This window comes from Mobula hypostoma, chromosome 8 (genome assembly GCF_963921235.1).
Source record: "Mobula hypostoma chromosome 8, sMobHyp1.1, whole genome shotgun sequence".
In the NCBI taxonomy this organism is placed as follows: domain Eukaryota; kingdom Metazoa; phylum Chordata; class Chondrichthyes; order Myliobatiformes; family Myliobatidae; genus Mobula; species Mobula hypostoma.
In genome coordinates, this window is record NC_086104.1 from 155567138 (window position 1) to 155592177 (window position 25040).

The 25040-nt window shown below is 46.9% G+C and overlaps 1 protein-coding gene across 2 annotated transcripts in view; it reads right to left on the reverse strand.

The window, feature by feature from the left end:
• The window catches only part of LOC134350299 (prominin-2-like), a 97021-nt gene that overhangs the window by 17345 nt on the left and 54636 nt on the right, over nt 1-25040 (reverse strand). For both annotated transcript variants that reach the window (XM_063055339.1, XM_063055340.1), the window contains exons 13-18: nt 20270-20397; nt 16737-16818; nt 14158-14242; nt 10754-10900; nt 6157-6228; nt 2577-2669 (exon numbers count right to left, since the gene is read on the reverse strand). In XM_063055339.1, the coding sequence (XP_062911409.1) occupies nt 2577-2669; nt 6157-6228; nt 10754-10900; nt 14158-14242; nt 16737-16818; nt 20270-20397 (607 nt within the window). The remainder of the gene's footprint in view (nt 1-2576; nt 2670-6156; nt 6229-10753; nt 10901-14157; nt 14243-16736; nt 16819-20269; nt 20398-25040) is intronic.

Genomic DNA, 25040 nt, shown 5'->3' on the forward strand with positions numbered 1-25040 from the left:
ACCCCTTCCTTTCCAGTCCCGACGATCGGTCTTGAACTGAAACATTTCTCTCTCCGTGGATGCTGCCTGACCTGCAAATTTTTCCTCAGTTCTCCTCGCCCTATTTCTCCAGTTTTAGATACCCCTGCAAAGGGACGACCTTTATCACCCTATCCAAGCCCCTTGTCATTTTGTGTGCTTATATCAGATTACCCTCCTTCCTACCCCTCAGCCTCCTCTGTTCCAAATAGACAAACCCAGGTGATTCAGTCTGAAGCACTCCATCAGCAAGCAATCTGGCTTTTCAGCATTACCAATCCATGCCCACTAAGATTACTAGGCCTTCTGCCCTATATCATTCGAAACCTTTTCTGTGTACCTGTCCGAGTCCCCTTTCAGTCTTGTTATAGGGAAATCTTAATCAGGACTCTGCACAAAACCCCAGTGAAACTCTTCTGTTCCACTCTGATGCATTCAAGCTCTTCCCATAATCATTGTGAAATAAAAAATCCACGGTGTGGCTACATATTTTCATGATTTGAAAGCAGAAGGCCATGAACATATATTCAGTGGCCTCAGAAGGTTCCTGATGTGTTACTGGGAGATGGGAACTGGGGTCCTGGTGTGTTACTGGGAGATGGGAACTGGTTTCCTGGTGTGTTACTGGGAGATGGGAACTGGGGTCCTGATGTGTTACTGGGAGATGGGAACTGGGGTCCTGGTGTGTTACTGGGAGATGGGGACTGGTTTCCTGGTGTGTTAATGAGAGATGGAAACTGGTTTCCTGGTGTGTTACTGGGAGATGGGAACTGGTTTCCTGATGTGTTACTGGGAGATGGGAACTGGGGTCCTGGTGTGTTACTGGGAGATGGGAACTGGTTTCCTGGTGTGTTACTGGGAGATGGGAACTGGGTTCCTGGTGTGTTACTGGGAGATGGGAACTGGTTTCCTGGTGTGTTACTGGGAGATGGGAACTGGGGTCCTGGTGTGTTACTGGGAGATGGGAACTGGTTTCCTGGTGTGTTACTGGGAGATGGGAACTGGGGTCCTGGTGTGTTACTGGGAGATGGGAACTGGTTTCCTGGTGTGTTACTGGGAGATGGGAACTGGTTTCCTGGTGTGTCACTGGGAGATGGGAACTGGTTTCCTGATGTGTTACTGGGAGATGGGAACTGGTTTCCTGATGTGTTACTGGGAGATGGGAACTGGGGTCCTGGTGTGTTACTGGGAGATGGGAACTGGTTTCCTGGTGTGTTACTGGGAGATGGGAACTGGGGTCCTGGTGTGTTACTGGGAGATGGGAACTGGTTTCCTGGTGTGTTACTGGGAGATGGGAACTGGTTTCCTGGTGTGTTACTGGGAGATGGGAACTGGTTTCCTGGTGTGTTACTGAGAGATGGGAACTGGTTTCCTGGTGTGTTACTGGGAGACGGGAGCTGGTTTCCTGGTGTGTTACTGGGAGATGGGAACTGGTTTCCTGGTGTGTTACTGGGAGATGGGGATTGGTTTCCTGATGTGTCACTGGGAGATGGGAACTGGGGTCCTGGTGTGTTACTGGGAGATGGGAACTGGTTTCCTAGTGTGTTACTGGGAGATGGGAACTGGGGCCCTGGTGTGTTACTGAGAGATGGGAAGTGGGTTCCTGGTGTGTTACTGGAAGATGGGAACCGGTTTCCTGATGTGTTACTGGGAGATGGGAACTGGTTTCCTGATGTGCTACTGAGAGAAGGGAACTGGGTTCCTGGTGTGTTAATAGGAGTGGGGGTAATTAACATCCAGTGAATGAGGTGCCAAACATGCAGGAATTCCAAATAACCGAACCTCTCCTCTGCTCAGTGTTCAGAGTCACGTATGGACTCATGTTTGTAATGTCAACAGGCTTGCTTTTTTATAGGACATCAGATTTTTATTGAAAATCTGGTCACAACTTGTTAGGAATCTCCTGTAGATAATAAAGTGGTCACTGAGTGTATGTTCATGGTTTTCTGCTGCTGTAGCCCAGCCACTTCTAGTTTCAATGTGTTATGCATTCAGAGATGCTCTTCTGCACACCACTGTTGTAATGTGTGGTTATTAGAGTTACTGTTGTCTTCCTGTCAGCTTGAACCTGTTTGGCCGTTTTCCTCTGTCCTCTCTCATTAACAAAGCATTTTCACCCACAGAACTGCTGATCACTGGATGTTTTTTGCTTTCTGCACAATACTCTGTAAACTCCAGAGACTGTCGTGCATGAAAATCCCAGAAGATCAGCAGTTTCTGAAATACTCTAACCACCCTGTCTGGCACCAAAAATCATTCCACAGTGAAAGTCAGTTATATCACATTTCTTCCCCATTCTGATGTTTGGTCTGAACAACACTTGACCGTGCCTGCAGGCTTTCATGGTGCCACGTGATTGACTGATTAGATATGTGCATTAGTGCACAGGTGTATCTAGTAAAGTGGACACAGAATACAGCTTCAAAGTAATTATAAACAGAAAACAAAACATTGATAAGTTAGAATCTGAATGAGGTCAGTACAGTAACAGAGAAAGCTGAGGAGCTTGAGAACCATTGCGTGCCCATTCACCCCGTCCACAACTGTGAGATGCCCACCTGGTCCTGTTTTATTCTGTTCACAAGCGTGATCTCTAATGCTCGCAGTTTCTGAACGTGCTCAGTCAGATTATTTTTAATATTCATATCGTTCTGCAGGGAGAAACAAACAAGAACCTAATTCAGTTGCTGCAAAGAATCCGGGATAGAGCGATATCTTCTAAAGATGTATGGGTTAGTCCGTGAATTGGTCACAGAGTCCAGAGAGGGGAGGTTAACTTTATTTGCCATACGTACATCAAAAAATACAGTGAAATGCATAATTTTCATCAACGACCGACACAGTCCGAGGATGTGCTGGGGCAGCCCGCAAGTGTCATCATGTATGTCCACAGCTTACCATACATCTTTGGACTGTGGGAGGAAACCTGGGAACCCGGAGGAAACCCGTGCTGTCACGGATAAAACATACAAACGCCTTACGGACAGCGATAGAACTGATCCCCGACCACTGGTGCTGTCAAGCGATGTGCCAACCACTGCATATGTTGTTCTCCCTGAGGTCCGTGACCTCCTTTCCCTTTAACTACTTTGGAAACAGAGATTGGGTTCACGGCCACGTTCGTTTCTCTTTGCCTCAGGACCATTCCAGGCCGTCGCTGCTGCTTGCTGTGGCCTGGAGGGTGTTGTCCAAGCTCTGACTCACGGACAGAGCACACAGTGTCCACTGAGTGTTCACAAAGACTAGTTCCCACTCAAGGGTGAGAGCTACTTGGATGCCTCACAGGTACAGCTGAGTTGTCAACATTGCCAGTTGGAAGTCTACCTGAATGGTAGACCACAGTTTGTGTGGCTTCAGAGCTGTGTGTCAGACATGGCTATACGCAGCACTGGGGCCCTACAGGGGATTGTATTGGCTCCCTTCCTGTTTACCCTGTATACCTCGGACTTCAGATACAACACTGAGTCATGTCATCTGCAGAAATAACTCAGCAATAGTTGGGTGTATAAAGGAAGGATGGGAGGATGAATACAGGGCCCTGGTGGAGGACTTTGTCAAATGGTGCAAGCTGAATCATCTGCAGCTCAGCATCAGTAAGACAAAGGAGATGGTGATGGACTTTAGGAAGACTAAACTTGCTCCCTGTTACCACTGACGGTGAGGACCTACAAGTAGCTGGGGATGCACCTGGAAGACAGACTTGAGTGGAGCACCAACACAGAGGCTGTGTATAAGAAGGGCCAGAGTCCCCTCCACTTCCTGAGGAGACTGAGGTCCTTTGGAGTATGCAGGCCTCTCCCTCACGTGTTCTACCAGTCTGTTGTTGCCAGTATACTCTTCTATGTGGTGGTGTGCTGGGGCAATGGCATCAACTTGGGTGATGCCAACAGGTTCAATAAACTGATTAGAAAGGCTGGCTCTGTAATAGGAGTCAAACTGGACACACTGGAGGTTCTGGTAGAACAAAGGACCCTACGGAAAATCCTGGCAATTCTGGACAATGGTTCTCACCCTCAACATGCCACCTTAGCTGAACAGAGCAGCACTTTCAGTAATAGACTAAGACAACTGTCTTGCTCCAAAGATGCTGTATGAGGTAATTCTTACCCTCGTCCATTAGGCTCTGTAATGAGCCAACCTGTAGCCGGAGAAGTGATGACCCCCCTCATATTAGACAGTTTGAGGTAACTTATTTTATACTCTTTCTACTTCTCTTCCAATATTTATATCTGTGCACTTGTAATGCTACTGTGACACTGTCATTTAATTTGGCATCAATAAACATCTATCTATCTATCTATCTATCTCTACATCTCTTCAATTTAGTGAGTCCACCCTGACCAACAACCATCTATCCTACCCTTATCCCACTTTACCCTCTCTCCTGTCAGCCTCACTCCCCAGTATGCTGGAGGCCATTTACAGCTGCCAATGAACTTACCAATGGCATCCGGTTCTGGAAGGACGGAGAAGCTTTAGAGAGGGGGTGCAGAGGAGATGCTGCCTGGATTGGAGAGTATGCCTCATTGGGAGAGGTTGAGTGAGATAAGGCTTTTCTCTCTGGAGAGGAGGAGGATGAGAGGTGGCTTGACAGAGGTGTGCAAGATGATAAGGGGCATAGATCGAGTGGGTGGCCAGAGACTTGTTATCCAGGGAAGATATAGTTAATACAAGGGGGCATAATTTTAAGGTGACTGGAAGAAAGTGTAGGGGGAAATGTCAGAGGTAGGTGTTTTACACAGAGAGTAGAACTCCTTGCCTGGGGTAATAGAAGAGGCAGATACATTAGAGACTCTCAGACAGACACATAGATGAAATAAAAATGGAGGCTATGTGGGAGGGAAGGGTTAGATTGATCTTACGGTAGGTTAAAGGGTCGGCACAACATCGTGGGCTGAAGGGCCTGTACTTTGATGTGTTCTATGTACGAACCCGCACACCTTGGGACAGGGGAGGAAACCAGAGCACCTGGGGGTGCCAGTCCGGAGATCGAAGCCCAGAGACCAGAGGCTTGATGTCTGCAAGTCCAGGGACCGCAGTTTGGAGTTCAGAGGCCTGCCTGGGGACTGAAGGCCCACCTTGTGCGTGGGTGGTGGGAAAGATGTTCACTTTGCTGTTGTCGCGGGTCATACGTTGTCTGTGTGTTGTTCTGTCGAGCATTGCGGGAATGGTACGCTGGCGTCAGAACGTGTTGGGACACTTATGGGCTGTCCTCAGCACACCCTCAGATGGCGTGGGTTGTCAACGCAAAGGATGCATTTCCCAGCATGTTGTGACGCACAGCACATGCGGCGTATAAATAAATCTAATCTAATCTGAGGTTCAGACGGAAGACCCTGATGAAGGGATGCCTCCTGAACTTGAACTGCTGAGTGTTTCTCGTTCTGCGGCGTGACCTGCTGTTTTACACCGATCAGCAATGCTTTGCTGCGGCTTGTGCGACGGGAGATGTGGGGAGGGGCTTCGATGTTTCTATCGTTCTACGGGGGGGTTTTGTTTCGTGGGTGTCTGTGAAGAGGACGAATTTCAGGTTGTGTACTGGATATTAAGTTAATTCTGAAACCTTTGAGTATAGGATGATCAAAAGATTAGTATTAGGCATAAGCAATGGTATGTCACGAGAATCACAGAGAGACCGCCGTCAACCTATGGAGGGCTGGCTGATGGATTTAAGAGTGTGTTTAGAATCCCGTTCAGATTCATTTATCATACGCACACACAGGGAAACGCGTCTTTAACAACCTAAGGATGTGGTGGAGGGACAGACTGGAAGTGCCACCACACATTCCGGTGCCAACATAGCGTGCCCATAGTGCAGAGCAGGACAACGAAACAACAACACAAACAACAACAGCAAACCAGGACAGGCCTTCTCCAAGCCTTCAGCTCCCAGTGGACTCACAGGCCTAGGACTTCGGCCATCAGCCCTTGGCTTCCAGTCTCAGTGGCCTTAGGCTCAGACTTTGGGCTTTGACCCCAGGACTCACCAATGTCAGGACACAAACTTCGGAGTCACCAGCCCTTGTACCTCCTGCCCGCAGGGACCTCCGATCCTCGGACCCAGCACCCTCCATGGTGGTGTGTGAGTCCCTGCCTGGGACCGTCTCTGCTGCAACTGTTGACGAGTACAATACTCACCTGGTTTTCGCTTAAATTTTCCAGCTTGGCAGTGAAATTCAGCAGCTCTGTTGTTGACATTTTATTATTTATCTGTAAGATATCAGCAGTAAACCAGAGTTTGTCTCAGAAGAGAAAAACTAGCAGTCAAAATCTACTGCAACAAAATATTTTCAGATAAAAGCCCTTTAGTCCATACCAATGCTACAAAATCCTACAGAAAGCAGTGGCCCAGTCCATCACGAATAAAGCCCTCCTCACCACTGACCACATTTATATGGAACTTTGTCGCGGAAAAGCAACATCCATCATCAGGGACCCCCACCACCCAGGTCATGCTCTCTTCTCACTGCTTCTATCAGGCTGGAGGTACAGGAGCCTCAGGACTCCCTCCACCAGGTTCAGGAACAGTTATCACCCCTCAACCATCAGGTCCCACACCACCAGCTTCAGGAACAGTTATTACCCCTCAAACATCAGGTCCCACACCACCAGGTTCAGGAACAGTTATTACCCCTCAACCATCAGGTCCCACACCACCAGGTTCAGGAACAGTTATTACCCTACAACCATCAGGTCCCACACCACCAGGTTCAGGAACAGTTACCACCCCTGAACCATCAGGTCCCACATCATCAGGTTCAGGAACAGTTATTACCCCTCAACCATCAGGTCCCACACCACCAGGTTCAGGAACAGTTATTACCCCTCAACCATCAGGTCCCACACCGCCAGGTTCAGGAACAGTTATTACCCCTCAACCATCAGGTCCCCCACCACCAGGTTCAGGAACAGTTATTACCCCTCAACCATCAGGTCCCACACCACCAGGTTCAGGAACAGTTATTACCCTACAACCATCAGGTCCCACACCACCAGGTTCAGGAACAGTTATTACCCTACAACCATCAGGTCCCACACCACCAGGTTCAGGAACAGTTATTACCCCTCAACCATCAGGTCCCACACCACCAGGTTCAGGAACAGTTATTACCCCTCAAACATCAGGTCCCACACCATCAGGTTCAGGAACAGTTATTACCCTACAACCATCAGGTCCCACACCACCAGGTTCAGGAACAGTTATTACCCCTCAAACATCAGGTCCCACACCATCAGGTTCAGGAACAGTTATTACCCTACAACCATCAGGTCCCACACCACCAGGTTCAGGAACAGTTATTACCCCTCAACCATCAGGTCCCACACCACCAGGTTCAGGAACAGTTATTACCCCACAACCATCAGGCTCTTGAACCAGTGGGGATAACTTCACTCGCCCCATCATTGAAATGTTCCCACAATCTATGGACTCACCCTCAAGGGCTCTTCATCTCATGCTCTCGATATTTATTGCTTATTTAATATTATTACTATTTCTTTCTTTTTGTATCTGTAGTTTGTTGTCTTTTGCACATTGGTCAAACGCCCAAGTTGGTGCAGCCTTTCATTGATTCTGCTGTGGTTTAATTCTAATTATGATTAATTCTAATTCTAATTAATTCTATTATGAATTTATTGATTATGCCCAAGAGAAAATGAATCTCAGGGTTGTATATGGTGACGTAAATGTACTTGGATAATAAACTTACTGTGAACTTTGAATTACCTGCAGTGTTTGAAGAGTTAGGAACTACGGACAAACTGAAAGGAGAAGGAGAAGGAGAAGGCAGCAAAGGAAGGAGAAACTTTACTGTGCTTTACAAATGGAGACACAGATTCTGTAAATGCTGGAGACCCAGAGTAACACACACTCAAAGTTTCAGGCTGGGTCCCTTCTTTGGGACTGGGTCTGATGAAGGGCCCCGGCCCAGAATATCAACTGTCCAATTCACTGCACAGATGCTGCCTGACCCACTGAGTTCATCCAGCATCTCGCGCGTGTGTTACTCTTACCAAATGGCCAGCATTCCGAAATCACTGCCTGATTCAGGATGCTGATTGTGGCCTTCCAAAGGGATTCAATAAACACTGTATGAGAGCATAAGACATAGGAGAAGAATTAGGTCTTTCGGCCCATCAACTCTGCTCCACAATTCCATCATGGCTGATTTATTATCCGTCTCAACCCCATTCTCCCGCCTTCTCCCCGTAACCTTTGACGCCCTGACTAATCAAGCTAACAACCTCTGCTTTAAATATACCTGATGACTTGGCCTCCACAGCCGTCTGTGGCAATGAATTCCACAGATTCACCACCCTCAGGTGAAAGAAATTCCTCCTCACCTCTGTTCTAAAGGAACATCCTTCTGTTCGGAGGCTGTGCCCCCCAGACCTGACTCCCCCACTATTGGAAACATCCTCTTTACATGTGCGCTTTCTGGGCCTTGCAGTATTAGACAGGTTTCAATGAGATCCCCCTCCCTTCATTCTTCAAAATTCCAGTGAGTACGGGACGAGGGCCTTCAAACACATTAACCCTTTCATTCCCAGAAAACGCCTCTGGACCCCCCACAGTGCCAGCATATCTGTTCTTGGATGTGGGACCCCAAAACAGCTCACAGTAATCCAAATGTGGCGTGATCAATGTCTCATAAAGCCTCAGCTTTATACACCAGTCCTCTGGTAACATTGCATTTGCCTTGCTCACCACCGTGAGGAATTTGTGAGGTTCAAAGTCCAAAGTACATTTATTATCAAAGCATGTACACTATATACAACTTTGAGATTTGTCTCCTTACAGGCAGCCACGAAACAAAGAAACCCAAAGGAACCCATTAAAACAAAAGACCATGAAACACTCAGTAAAGTTGAGAGGGGGTAGGTTCAAAGGGATGTGACGGGTTCAGTTTTTTACTCCGAGAGAGGAGGATGCCTGGAATGTTCTGCCTGGTGTGGTGGTAGAGGCAAATACATTGGAAGCTCTTAAGGGACGTTTGGATAGGCTCATGGATGTGAGGAAGATGGAGGGATATGGACATGGTGTAGGTCAGAGGGATTGGCTTGTGTGGGGCTTTGATTTACTTTTTAGCTGCTTGGCACGACATTGTGGGCCAGAGGTCCTGTTCCTGTTCCTGTGCCGTTCCGTGTTCTATCCAGTGTGCAGAGAGAAAATAAACAAAATGTGCAAACACGGGAAGTAAGCAAGCAGCATTCGGAGCTGGTCAGTAACGCCACTGGGCCAGCACTGAGCTCGTCCACAAGGAGCACTGCCACAGGAAAGCAGCATCTATCGTGAAGGAGCCCACCATTCAGGCCTGGCTCTCCTTTCACTGTTGCCATCGGGAATGGGGTACAGGTGAGATGATTAAAAGGAAACTCCACGATGCGGAGAAAGAGCAGCAAAATGGGGTTGATTCATGATTCTGTGAAAGGGCCAGCATGGACTTGATGGCCGAATGGCCTCTTCCTGTTCAAGTGTTGGATGATGTTTAACTTTATAAATATTGATACTAAGTTTTATGTACGGCAGTGAATAGAGTTATGGAGTCATACTGCAAAGAAACAGGCCATTCGGCCCAACTGATCCATGCTAACCATGACTGCAATCTACTCTACTCCCATTTGCCATTGTTTGATCCAGATACCCCAAAACCTTTCCTATCTGACGCTGTCCAAGTGTCTTTAAATATGTTTTATGTCCGGTATCTACTGCAAAGACTTTTGTTGCCAGCTCATTCCATATCCAGACCACTATCAAGGTGAAAATTATTGTTAGCTCAGGTTGAGGCGTTTGATGTGGTGTTCGCCGAGCTTGGCAATTCACTGCAGATGTTTCGTCACCAGTCGAGGTGATATCCTTAGTGCACAGTCGTTGGTGTTACTCTCTGGGAGGGCTAGTGTTTATTTAACGCCCCGGCCCCCACACCACCACCACCCTGTTCGCTAGCCTCAGTCCCGATTAGCCACCCCTTCAGCTGAACTTTCAGTTAACAAGATTTTTGCACTATTTAACTATTCAATATATAAATACTGACTGTAATTCACTTTTTCCCCCTATTATTATGTATTGCAATGTACTGCTGCCACAAAGTTAACAAATTTCATGCCACGTGCCAGTCATATTAAACCTGCTTCTGAACTACGTTGGCCAGACAGGACGTAAACTCTCAACTCGTTTACGGGAACACAGACTGGCGGTGCGGAGATGTGATTCACTGTCTCTGATCTTGGTACATGAAGACCGAGAAGGACACCACTTCAACTGGGACACCGTGCAGGTTCTGGCGCGGGCAGACACGAAGCACGCACGAGAATTCCTGTTTAGAAGCGTGGTTCTCTTCTGATAACTCTGTGAACAAACATATCGAACTGGATTCCTATCTACGAACTCCTAAGAGCCAAAGAAACGCGAGCCAATAGAATTCAAATGTCAGCTGAAGGGGTGCCAATCAGGACTAAGGCTAGCGAAGTGGGGGGGGGCACTATACAAATGCAAGCCCTCCCAGGGAGAAATGCTATCAACTGCACGCAGAGGATATCACCCTGACTGGTGATGAGATGTCTGCAAGCTAATTGCAAAGCTTGGCGGACACCGCGGCATAGATAGATAGATAGATAGTTAGATAGATAGATATACTTTATTAATCCTGAGGGAAATTTGGCATGTTTTATACATTATGGAAGTGTTCAGTCGGAAACCGAAAGCAAAAGGAATCCCACTGCAATTGTCACATACCAACTGGATGATATTGGTGAAGTTGACTTTATCAATCCCACTGTTAGCAAATTCCATCAGGTTACTCCTCCCGTCGCTGTCCAGTAGCACAATTCCGCTTAAGTCCACATTCTGCTGCTTGGAATTCTGAATGACGTCTCCTGTATACTGTTGTAAAAAAAACAGATTCAATCCCATGAGAGCTGGTCCATACCTCCCAGGAAACAAAAGGTTTAGTGTGATGCTATTACCCCACCATTGAGCACACCTACAGGGATATTGCCACAGGAATGCAGCGTCTCTCACCAAGGACTGACCCCCAACCATTCAGATCACCTTCTCTTCTCACTGCTGCCGTCCGGAACGAGGTGCAGGAACCTTAGGTCCCACACTACTAAAGTTTAAAGTACAAAGTACATTTATTATCAAAGTACACATTTGTAACCATATACAGCCATGAGATTCATTTTCAGGTGGGCACAGTCATTAGATCCATAGAATAATAACCATAACAGAATCAATGAAAGACCACCCAATTTGGGCGTTCGACCGGTGTGCGACAGACAACAAACTGTGCAGATACAACAAGAAAGAAATAATAATACATAAATAAGCTATAAATATCGAGAACATGAGATGAAGAGTCCTTAAGAGTAAATCCACTGGTTGTGGGAACACTTCAATGATGGGCCAAGTGAAGTTATCCTCTCTGGTTCAAGAGCCTGATAGTTAAGAGATAATAATCGTTCGTGAGCCTGGTGGTGAGAGTCCTGAGGCTCCTGTACCTTCTTCCTGATGGTAGCAGTGAGAAGAAGGTGGTTCAGGAACGATTATTACCTTACAACTATCAGATGGATAGTGTCACTCACCTCAACACTGAACTGATTCCACAAACTGTGGGCTCACTTTCAAGGACTCTAGAACTCATCATGTTCTCAGTATTATTTATTTTTTTGTACTTGCAGAGTGGCTTCTTTTATCAAAAGTTCATTTTAACATCAGAGAATCTAGACAGTATACAGCCTGAAATTCTTACTCTTCACAGACATCCACAAAACAAGAAACCCCAAAGAGTGAATGAAAGAAGCATGAAAGCCCAGAAGCCTCCCCCTCCTCCCTCCCTCTGCACAAGCAGCAGCAGGAGCACCAACTCTCTCCCCCTCCCTCCCCACCTCTTGTTCCAACCCCGCACCCTTCCCCAACCATGCAAGCAACATTTTGCACACTGGTTGTGTGGCAGTCTTTGTTCGTGTGTAATTTTTTCATTGACTCAATTGTATTTCTTTGTTCTACTGTAAATGCCTGCAAGAAAATGAATCTCAGGGTAGTGTACAGTGACATATAAACTTTGATAATAAATTTACTTTGAACTTTGATTACAGTCCCAGCGACCCCGGTTCAAATCCCCCACCGTCTGTAAGGAGTTTGTACGCTCTCCTTGTGAATGTGTGGGTTTCCTCTGGGTGCTCTGGTTTCCTCCCACAGTCCAACAATGTACAGTTTAGTCGGTTGATTGATCACGTGGGTATAATTTGGTGGGTGAGGTGGGCAGGAGGAGACTGTCACCGTGCTGTATCTCTAACTAAAACAAGGACTTGTTTCACACTTAATTGCTATTCACATTGGAGAATGTTTGCCGTGACACTTTGCTCCTTGTGCTGTGTAGTTTAGCTTGACTGACCATGCCGGCTATCTGCAGTGATCTGAAATCACTCCCCTTTACCTTGGGAACAACACCCACTCATTATGGTCAGAACATCCGTGTGTACTGCATCCTGCACAGTCACCACTCGTTCATCACAAAGGGTGCCCCAGCCTGCACAGAAACTGTGACCATTCTCAAGCTGTCTGCGGTCCCCAGTGGCTAATAGAAATTCAAGAGATCCTGCAGATGCGGGAAATCCAGAGTAGCACACACCCGATATGGGAGGAACTCGGCAGGTCAGGCAGCGTCTACAGAGGGGAATTTTCCTGGGTGCCCGAGTCCTAGTGCTAGGAGCCTTTCACAGCAGCGGAGCCTGGGTCCTAGTGCGAGGTACGGTTCACTCTTCAGACAATTTAAACATCGGCCCTGAACGGAGGCCAGAGCCAATTTCACTCGCTCGCCGCGATCTTCACTCCTCTCTCCGGGGCGCTGGAGCCTTTCGCTGTTCCACCGTTGGTCAGTTTAAATGTCAGCCCAGATAGACTGGTCGGCCGGGATGTGAGGCGAGAGCCAATTTCACTCACTCTCCGCTGTGTTTTTGTATATTGTGAGAGGATGTTGCTCCACCGAGGTCAGAGCTTAGGGTGACGGCACCTAACGGCGTCTCCTTGGCTTGCATCTTCAGAAACAACTCTATTTCTTTCATATCTCTTTTTTCCCTTTTAAGGATTCTTTTGAAGACCCTGACTGGGAGTTACACGCTGACTTCGGTTCTCTGTGGAAATGGGACCCACTCTTGGGGCCTCACGACCGGCCGCTTTTCGATATGCCAAGGACGCGGCCTGGAAGACTAGCGCACCTTTAGGGTGCCGGATTTTCATGGCTCTGGAGGCGGGCGGATTCGCGGCCGGTGTCGCCGCCTGACGTGTCGTGGGAGTACACTGAAGATCGAAAGCAGCGAGCTGGCTGCTGGCTGTGAGCCCAGAGACCCGAGTTATTTGGGCACAGAGCTAGGAAAAAGCAACGCAACAGACTTTAACACCATAAATCAGTGACTTGTTTTGTTATGTCTTCCCTCTTGTTGTGAAATGGGGTCACCTCTTTCTCCCTTATTAGGGAGAGAGAGAGCCTGTGGTTTGTCGAACGAGTAGTCTTTGGGGTACTGCAAGTCTGTGTCTTTATTGATGCTTTGCTGCACGCTTGAGTGCTCGGTGAGGGGGTGCAGCGGGTGGGGGGGGTCATCGCTTTGCTGCTGTTTGTGCATGGAAGGGGGAGCTGGGGGGGCTTTGGGGTTCTAACATTCATTCTTTGGGGCACTCCACTGTTTTCATGGATGTTTGCGAAGAAAAAGAATTTCAGGATGTGTATGGTATACATTTATTGAACATTAAATGTACCTGTTGAAACCAACCCGGACAGTAATGTCTGACTTGAGAATGCTCTCTATGATGGCAGTGTAGAATTACACCAGGGTGTCTTAGGGAAGATGGAATTTTACCAGCTGACATAGGAAGTACATCACTTTAATGAGCACTTGGGTGGGCTGATTAGAACATTTACGGAATTGATGAGGGAGCTTGGGGGGCCTCATGGCAATGAACTGATCAGCTTTGTCCACCATAAAGATTTACCTGGATTATGAATTTGCAGGTAAGGCCCTTCCAGCCACCGAGCACATCTACATGAAACGCTGTACGCTTCATCAGAGACCCCCATCATGCTCAAATAAGGAAAGAAACCAAATGTGAAAAGATAGAAGCTCTCGTCTGAAAATACGTACAGTAGACACATTTAGATACTCCTCCAGTTTCGAGATCTGGTTCTGTGGTAGGACAAACCAGAGAGACCTGCCTTCTTCACAGTGTCTGGACAAAGAGGGAAAAAGAGATGGTGACAATTCATTGATGGCTCCGTGGAACGTATTGCAGATGCAAAGGGAACTGGGGTAGGTAGGAGGCTGCTCAGCCCCTCAGGCCCCTTCCTGCTCCCTACACCATGGAGCATCTTCACCCCATCCGCCTCAAAAAGCAAATTTTCATGGTGGCTACCCAATTCAATTTGACCCCATTCCAACATGTCAGTCCATGGCCTCCTCTACTGCCACGATAAGGCCAAACTCAGGCTGGAGGAGCAACACCTCCTTTTCCATCCGGGTAGCCTCCAACCTGATGGATAGACTTCGTTTTCTCCAGCTTCTCTCACCTTCTCCCTTCTCTCTTTTTCCATTTCCAGTTCTGGTCCCTCTCTTACCCCCTCTCCTCTTCTCATCTACCACTTCTCCCCACCTCCTCCCCTTTCTTCCATAGCCCACTGTTCTCTCCCATCAGATTCCTTTGTCTTCAGCCCTTTGCAACTTCTGCCTATCACCTCCCCAGGTGCGGCTCTACAAAACCCCAGCTAGACCACACCTGGAGTACTGTGTTCGTTTCTGGTCACCTCATTATAGGAAGAATGTGAGCGCTTTAGAGAGGGTGCAGAGGAGAATTTTCAGGATTATGATGGTAGGTCGAGTGAGCGAGGGCTTTTCTCTTTGGAGCGAAGGTGGATGAGAGGTGACTTGGTAGAGATGGACAAGACGATGAGGCATATTGCCCAGGGTGGAAATAACTGATACCAGGGGGCATAATTTGAAGGTGATTGGAGGAAGGTGGGGGGGGGGTGGGATGTCAGAGGTAGGGTTATTAGAGAGAGAATGGTAGGTAAGTGGAATATGCTGCCAGAGATGGTGGTAGAAATAGATACAATGGGGGCATTTAAGAAACTTGTAGGTAGGCATATGGATGATAGAAAAATGGAGGGCAATGCAGGAGGGGAGAGTGAGATTGATCTTGGAGTGGGTTAAAAGGTTGACACAACATTGTGGGCCGAAGGGCCTGTACTGTGCTGTAGTGTTCTGTGTTCTATTTTCATACAGCTTTCTGTTTCCTAACTGAAGCTAGTATAGACAGAAGCTGGGGTCTGAGAACATAGAACATAACAAGGTCTCAATGTGTGAGGCAGCACCATCTCCCAGCCAGTGTTTCATTAGCTCCTGCTGACCCGGCCAAGTACAAGCTCCTACGTTTCACTGGCACCTTGCGCTCTTCTTCCTCTGCACAGAGCGCCTCTGCCCTCTGCCGCTCTCACAGCACCAGGGTTATGCCACCCGCCCCTGGTGACCACTATTTCCTGAGGCACACTGAGGACACACGGGACAGCAGCAGACAATCTGCTGGAGGATCTCAGCAGGTTAGAGAGCCGTAGAGCTCTTCAGCATGCAAACAGGCCCTTTGGTCCGTCTAATCTGTACCGAACTGTTATTCTGCCAAATCCCACCAACCCGTACCTGGACCATAGCCTGTCTCATTCATATACGACCAAACCTCTCTTTAATGTCACAAACAAACCCCCATCCACCGGTCTGCTGGCAGCTCAGTCCGTGCTCATCCCGCCCTCTGAGTGAAGACATTCCCCCTAAATGTTTCACCTTCAACCCTTAACCCATGACCTCTAGTTCTAGTCCCACCCAACTTCAGTGGAAAAGGCCTGCTTGCATTTACCCTGTCTAAACCCCTTATAATTTTGTATGTATCTATCAAATCTCCCCTCATTCCCCTCATTCCAAGGAATAAGGTCCTAACCTATTGAACCTTTCCCAATACATCAGGTCCTCAAGTCCTGGCAAGATTTTCTCTGCACTCTTTCAACTCAGTTGATATCTTTCCTGTAGGTAGGTGACCAAAACTGAGCACTAATTAGGCCTCATCAATATCTTATACAATTTCAACATAACACCCCATCTCTTGTACTCAATACTTCAACTGATGCTGGCCAATGTACTAAAAGCTCTCTTTACGATCCTATCAATCCGTGACGCTACTTTTAAGGAAATAATGATCTATATTGGGGTGGAATGGCAGCATAGTTGTTATCACAACACTTTACAGTATCAACGACCTCAGCTCAATTCCTGCCACTGCCTGTAAGGAGTTTGTACTTTCTCCCCGTGACCGCGTGGGTTTCCTCTGGGTGCTCCGGTTTCCTCTCACAGTCCAGAAACATACTGGTTGGTTAGTTAATTGGTTATTGTAAATTGCCCCATGATTAGGCTAGGATTAAATCAGGGGATTGTTGAAGGGTTTATTTCACACTGCATCTAAATAAATTTTAAAAATAAATATTCCCAATCTTTTTGTTCTACTGAACTCCTCAGTGCCCCAGTGTTCACTGTGTAAGTCCTATTTTGTGTTGGTGCAAAGTTTTGACCCAAACCATTAAAATTCCTTCCCCACCACTGGGTTGGCTCGGGGCTTGGTCAGCAGATTGTGCGTTGTTCTTGAGGTACGAGGTGTGGTTGGTGTGTAAGAGCTAATCACTAACCTGTAGAGTGCAGAGTAGGAGAATGATTGTTTGAAGTAATCGCTGATGTTGAAAATGTTGTTCTGTTGTGCGAGATCATCAGCTACCTGCAGAAAATAATCACAGCACATTCAGTCCTTGTTCATCCAACCTTTTCAGTTTTGCTGAAGAACCAAGTTCAGGAACAGTTATTATCATACAATCATCAGGTTCCTGAACTGATTCCACAACCCACAGACTCAATCTCAAAGACTCGACAACTCATGTTGGCAGTGTTACTTATTTTTCTGTCTATCTATCTATTTATTTAGGTACTTTTGATAAAGTTGTCTTCTTTCGCACATTGGCTGTCTGTCAGTCTTTGTTTACATATAGTTTTTCATAAATTCTATTGTATTCCTTTGTTTTCCTTTAAGTGCAAGGAAATAATCTCAAGATAGTATATGGTGACGTATAGATATTTGATAATAAATTTACATTGAAATTTGAGGAGTCTAGAATGGGTTACCAGTGTTAGAGTTAGTGATGGAATCAGTCAGTTTGGTGGAGCTTAAAAGGGTTTTAAATAGACAATGAATTTTATTCTGAACTTTAGTGCACCTTAGTATGTGGATACGGCAGCCACATTTCTTTTCTTTGTGTGGCTCCTTTCCTCCACTGAGTAACTACTGTCCAGAACAATTATATTCACTGTGATGAAATGGTTTGAGAGGCCATGATTTGTCTCACTGCTACCATCAGGCAGGGGGGACAGGAGCCCTAGGTCCCACACTAACCAGGGTCAGGAACAGTTATTACCCCTCGATCATCAGGCTCCTGAACCAGCATGGGTAACTTCACTCCACTCACCTCAACTCTGATCTGATTCTATAACCTACAGGCTCACTTTCAAAGACCCTACAACTCATATTCTCAGTATAATTTATTAATTATATATATCTTAGTATTCTTTATTCATTGTTATATATAAATATATGTTATACACTCAGGCTACTTTATTAGGTACACCTGTACACCTGCTCATTAATGCAAATATCTAATCAGCCAATCATGTGACAGCAACTCAATGCATAAAAGCATGCAGACATGGACAATAGGTTCAGTTGTTGTTCAGACCAAACATCAGAACGGGGAATAAATGTGACCTAAGTGACTTTGACTGTGGAATGATTGTTGGTGCCAGACAGGGTGGTTAGAGTATCTCAGAAATTACTGATCTCCTGGGATTTTCACACACAACTGTCTCTAGAGTTTACAGAGGCTGATGTGAAAAACAAACAAAAAACATCCAGTGATGGAAATGCCTTGTCAGAGAGAGAGGTCAGAGGAGAATGGCCAGACTGGTTCAAGCTGACAGGAAAGCGGTGGTAATTCTAATAACCACACATTACAGCACTGGCGTGCAGGAGAGCTTCTCTGAATGCACAACACATCGAACCTTGAAGTGGATGGGCTACAGCAGCAGAAGACCATGAACATACACCCAGTGACCACTTTATTATCTACAGGAGATTCCTAACAGAGAGGACACCGAGTGTAGATATGTTGCCAACACTGATATGAGGGGTGAGGCAGATTGAGCAGGTGGAGGGGTCACTTCCTGCCCTGACAACTGGCAGTGTGGGTATTTGATCCTGATTTTGAATCCCACCAGGATGGCTGGGGCATTTAAATTCAAGTAAATGGACAAATCCACTGTTAAAAAGCTACTTGAGTAGTTGTGACCAGATTTTCAATAAAAATCTGATGTCCTATAAAAAAGCAAGCCTGTTGACATTACAAACATGAGTCCATACGTGACTCTGAACACTGAGCAGAGGAGAGGTTCGGTTATTTGGAATTCCTGCATGTTTGGCATCTCATTCACTGGATGTTAATTACCCCCACTCCTATTAACACACCAGGAAACCAGTTCCCATCTCCCAGTAACACACCAGGAACCCAGTTCCCATCTCCCAGTAACACACCAGGAACCCAGTTCCCATCTCCCAGTAACACACCAGGAAACCAGTTCCCATCTCCCAGTAACACACCAGGAAACCAGTTCCCATCTCCCAGTAACACACCAGGAAACCAGTTCCCATCCTAGTAACACACCAGGAAACCAGTTCCCATCTCCCAGTAACACACCAGGAACCCAGTTCCCATCTCCCAGTAACACACCAGGAAACCAGTTCCCATCCTAGTAACACACCAGGAACCCAGTTCCCATCTCCCAGCAACACACCAGGAACCCAGTTCCCATCTCCTAGTAACACACCAGGAACCCAGTTCCCATCTCCCAGTAACACACCAGGAAACCAGTTCCCATCCTAGTAACACACCAGGAACCCAGTTCCCATCTCCCAGCAACACACCAGGAACCCAGTTCCCATCTCCTAGTAACACACCAGGAACCCAGTTCCCATCTCCCAGTAACACACCAGGAAACCAGTTCCCATCCTAGTAACACACCAGGAACCCAGTTCCCATCTCCCAGCAACACACCAGGAACCCAGTTCCCATCTCCCAGTAACACACCAGGAACCCAGTTCCCATCTCCCAGTAACACACCAGGAACCCAGTTCCCATCTCCCAGCAACACACCAGGAACCCAGTTCTCATCTCCTAGTAACACACCAGGAACCCAATTCCCATCTCCCAGCAACACACCAGGAACCCAGTTCCCATCTCCCAGTAACACACCAGGAACCCAGTTCCCATCTCCCAGTAACACACCAGGAACCCAGTTCCCATCTCCCAGTAACACACTAAGGGCACAGTTCCCATCTCATTAACACACCAGATATCCAATTCTCATCTCTCAATAACAGAAGAGACCCAGTGCTATCTTCCATTAACACACATCGTCCCTTTTTGTTTCATGGAAAATGTCCCAAGACAATCTCTTAGACCACATTTGAAACATTATGTTCATTTCTGCTTGTTTTATTTCAGGACCGATGTGGAAGATTTAGAGAGGGATTTACCAGGATGCGGCCTGGATGAGAGAACATGATCTATGTGGATAGGTTGAGTGAGCTAGGCCTTTTCTCTTTGCAGTGAAGGAGGATCAAAGGTAACTTGATAGAGGTGTACAAGATGATAAGAGACATAGATAGTGTAGATAGTCAGAGACTTTTTCTCAAGGCTCAACTGACTAATACAAGGGGGCCTAATTTTAAGGTGATTGGTGGAAAGTATAGGGGGGACTTCAGAGGTATGGTGGAGGCAGATACTTTAGGGATATTTAAGAAACTCTCAGAGGGATGATAGAGAAAACAGAGGCCTATGTAGGAGGGATGGGTTTTATTGATCTTAGGATAGGTTCTAAAATCAACACAGCATTGTAGGCCGAAGGGCCTTTATTGTGCAGTACTGTTCCATGTCCTATGGTGCATGCTGGATGGCCCCGAAGATCTTTGCCTCTTTGTCGGGTCAATGTTGTAATAAGCCGTTGGGTCACTGCTGGGAATGTGGAACTCCAATTGGCTTTCTGACTGTTCGGTCCATCAGCAGATGGATGTCTTGGTTCCTTAGCAACCCTCAGAAAAAAAGAGCAGTTCTGAACACACCTACCTTATAGATCTCTCCAGTTTTCCAAGGTTTACAGACCAATGTCTGAACATTTCCTCCAACGAAAAAGGTGACGAAAACAAGGAGAATGAGCAGCGAGGAGAAAATAAAGCTGAACCCAACACCCCTGCAGGAGAGTAAAACAGGGAACAATTGGCAGAGTGGAGCTGTTGACAGGCACAAGATTGCCACAGGACCGATACATCAGCCTTTGCCAGCACTACCTGGCACTCACTTACAGGCAGCGAACGTCCCAAAGCAAGCACAAGCCTATGTGGATACGTTCCACAATCTGTGCAGGGACACTTGGCAATAGGCATTGGGTACATTGGGCGATAGGTTTATAGACACTAGGCGATGGGTGTAGTGATACTGGCTTGTTGGTGTAGGGACACTGGGTGATGGGTGAGGGGTCACTGGGTGATTAGTGAGGGGTCACTGGACGATGGATGTAGGGTCACTGGGCAACTGGTGTTGAGACACTTGGTGATGGGTGAAGGGTCACTGGGTGATGGGTGTAGGGACACTGGGTGATGGGTATGGGGTCACTGGGTGATGGGTGTGGGGTCACTGGGTGATGGGTGTGGGGTCATTGGGTGATGGGTGTGGGGACACTGGACGATGGGTGTAGGGTCACTGGGCAACTGATGTCGAGACACTTGGTGATGGGTGAAGGGTCACTGGGTGATGGGTGGGGGGGTCACTGGGTGATGGGTGTAGGGACACTGGGTGATGGGTGTGGGGTCACTGGGTGATGGGTGTGGGGTCACTGGGCAATTGGTGAGGGGTCACTGGACGATGGGTGTAGGGACACTGGGTGATTGGTGGAGGGTCATTGGGCAACTGGTGTCGAGACACTGGGCGATGGGTGAGGGGTCACTGGGTGATGGGTGTGGGGTCACTGGGCAATTGGTGAGGGGTCACTGGGTGATGGGTGTGGCGTCACTGGGCAATTGGTGAGGGGTCACTGGGTGATGGGTGTGGGGTCACTGGGTGATGGGTGTAGGGACACTGGGTGATTGGTGTAGGGTCATTGGGCAACTGGTGTCGAGACACTGGGCAATGGGTGAGGGGTCACTGAGTGATGGGTGTGGGGTCACTGAGTGATGGGTGTGGGGTCACTGGGCAATTGGTGAGGGGTCACTGGGCGATGGGTGAGGGGTCACTGGGCGATGCGTGGGGGGGTCACTGGGTGATGGGTGGGGGGGGGGTCACTGGGTGAAGGGTGTGGGGACATTCCTGAACATACACTAAACATTTTAGGAACAGCTTCTTCTCCTCGGCCATCAAATTTCTAAACGGACTATGAACCGATAAATTGCCTCAGTGTTTTTGTTCTCTATTTTGCACTACCTACCATTACACATACCGTACAGTGCAACCGTCTCAGGCCCACACTGTTTACATCACTAGGGTGCCTAAGACCTTTGCGCAGTGCTGTACTTGTCAACGTGGAGCGGAGAGTGAGTCTGTAAATCCGGCGGGAGCAAGGTACATTGGGAATGGTGAGGGTGGAGCGCCGCGGGAGGGGTGTGGGACAGGTGGCAGAGAAGGAGTGCCAAGGCGGGGTGGGGCAATGGGGGTGCAGACACACCCAGCCCTCAGACCCAGGCAAGGACATTTGATTCCAAACAATTGGTTTATCGATCATTACAGAATGTCTCCCTGGTGTTTTCTGCTCCCTCCCCTCTCCCTTCCCCTTTTCCCAACCATGACTCCCCTCTCCCTGTCCCCTTCCCACTCTCAGTCCACAATAGAGACCCAGATCAGAATCAGGTTTATCATCACTCACATATGTCATGGAATTTGTTGCTTTTTTTGTTGCAGCAGTACAGGGCAATATTTCAACTTGAAATTTGATAAGGAGAAAGTAAAGTCTGATATAGCAGTATTTCAGTGGAGTAAGGGAAATTACAGTGGTATGAGAGAGGAGTTGGCCAAAGTAAACTGGAAGGAGCTGCTGGCAGGGATGTCAGCAGAGCAGCAAAGGTGTGCGTTTCTGGGAAAAATGAGGAAGGTGCAGGACATGTCTATTCCAAAAATAAGAAAAACTCAAATGGCCAAATAGTACAACCGTAGCTGACATGGGAAGTCAAAGTTAATATAAAAACAAAAGAGGGGGCATACAACAAAGCAAAAATTAGTAGGAAAATAGAGGATTGGGAAGTTCTTAAAAAACCTACAGAGAGCAACTAAAAGAATCATTAGGAGGGAAAAGATGAAATATGAAAGCAAGCTAGCAAACAATGTCAAAGTGGATAGTAAAAGCTTTTTCATGTAAGTAAAAAATAAAAGAGAGATGAGAGTGGATATAACACCACTAGAAAATGAGGCTGAAGAAATAATAGCAGGGGACAAGGAGATGGCAGATGAACTAAATAAGTATTTTGCACCAGTCTTCACTGTGGAAAACACTAGCAGTGTGCCAGGTGTGAAGGAAGAGAAGTGGGTGCAGTTACCATTACAAGGGAGAAGGTGCTCAAAAAGCTGAAAGATCTAAAGGTACATAAGTCACCCAGACCAGATGAACTGCACCCTAGGGTTCTGAAAGAGGTAGCGTTAGAGATTGTGGGGGCATTAGAAATGATCTTTCAAAAATCATTGGATGCTGGCATGGTGCCAGAGGACTGGAAAATTGCAAATATCACTCCATTCTTTAAGAAAGGAGGAAGGCAGCAGAAAGGAAATTATAGACCAGTTAACCTGACCTCAGCGGTTGGGAAAATACTGGAGTCAATTGTTGAAGATAAGGTGATAGGGTACTTGGTGACACAGGACAAGATAGTACAAAGTCAGCATGGTTTCCTTCAGGAAAAATCCTGCCTGACAAACCTGTTGGAATTATTTGAGGAGATTACAAGTAGGATAGATAAAGAGGATGCAGTAGATGTTGTATATTTGGACTTTCAGAAGGCCTTTGACAAGATGCCACACATGAGGCTGCTTACCAATTTAAGAGCCCGTGGTATTACAGGAAAATTGCTAACATGGTTAGAGCATTGGCTGATTGGCGGGAGGCAATGAGTGGGAATAAAAAGATCCTTGTATGGTTGGCTGCCAGTGACTAGTGGTGTTCCGCAGGGATCAGTGTTGGGACCGCTTCTTTTTATGTTATATATATATGATTTAGATGATGAAATGGATGGCTTTGTTGCAAGTTTGCATATAATATGAAGATTGGTAGAGGGGCAGGTGGTGTTGAGGAAACCAATAGGCTACAAAAGGATTTAGACAGATAAGGAGAATGGGCAAGAAAGTGGCAAATGAAATACAATGTTGGAAAATGCATGGTCATGCACTTTGGGAGTAGAAATAAATGTGCGGACTATTTTCTAAACAGGGAGAAAATCCAAAAATCCGAGATGCAAAGGGACTTGGGAGCCTTTGTGCGGAATACCCTGAAGGTTCCAGTTTTTGCCAGTTGTTGCCAGCTTTTATCCTGGCAAAAACTACACCACGAAGACAAAAGAACACTCCAAGCTCTGCGAAAAAGTTATTGAAAAGCACAAGTCAGGAGATGGATACAAGAAAATGTCCAAATCACTGAATATCCCTTGGAGTGCAGCTAAGTCAATCATCAAGAAACACACATCAAAGTTGCTGGTGAACGCAGCAGGCCAAGCAGCATCTATAGGAAGAGGCGCAGTCAACGTTTCAGGCCGAGACCCTTCGTCAAGAAATGGAAAGAATATGACACAGCCGTAAATCTGCCTAGAGCAGGCCATCCTCAAGAACTGAATGACAGTGCAAGAAGGGGTCAAGTGATGGAGACCACCAAGAGACCCATGACAGCTCTGGAGGAGTTACAAGCTTCAGTGGCTGAGATGGGAGAGACTGTGTATACAACAACTGTTGCCCGGGGGCTTCACCAGTCACAGCTTTCTGGGAGAGTGGCAAAGAGAAAGCCACTGTTGAAAAAACTCACATGAAATCTCGGCTAGAGTTTGCCAGAAGGCATGTGGGAGACTCTGAAGTCAGCTGGAAGAAGGTTCTATGTTCTGATGAAACCAAAATTGAGCTTTTTGGCCATCAGACTAAATGCTATGTTTGACATAAACCAAACACCACACATCATCAAAAACACACCATCCCTACTGTGAAGCACAGCGATGGGTGCATCATGCTGTGGGGATGCTTCTCTGCAGCAGGCCCTGGAAGGCTTGTGAAGGTAGAGGGGAAAATGAATGCAGAAAAGTACAGGGAAATCCTGGAGGAAAACCTGATGCAGTCTGGAAGAGAACTGCGAATTGGGGGATCTGTTCTCCAGCAAGACAATGACCCCAAGCATAAAACCAAAGCTACACAGGAATAGCTTAAAAACAACAAAGTTAATGTCCTGGAGTGGCCAAGTCAGAGTCCAGACCTCAATCCAATTTAGAATTTGTGGCTGGGCTTGAAAAGAACTGTTCACTCACGATCCCCACACAATCTGATAGAGCTTGAGCAGTATGTAAAGTATGGGGAAAAATTGCAGCGTCCAGATGTGCAAAGCTGATAGAGACCTATCCACACAAACTCAAGGCTGTAATTGCTGCCAAAGGTGCATCTACTAAATACTGACTTGAAGTGGGGAATACTTCTGTAATCAATTATTTGTGTTTTATATTTGAAATTAATTTAGATCACTTTGTAGAGATCTATTTTCACTTTGACTTGAAAGAGCCTTTTTCTGTTGATCGGTGTCAAAAAAGCCAAATTAAATCCACTGTAAATCAATGTTGTAAAACAATAAAACATGAAAACTTCTGTGGGGAGCGGTGAATACTTTTA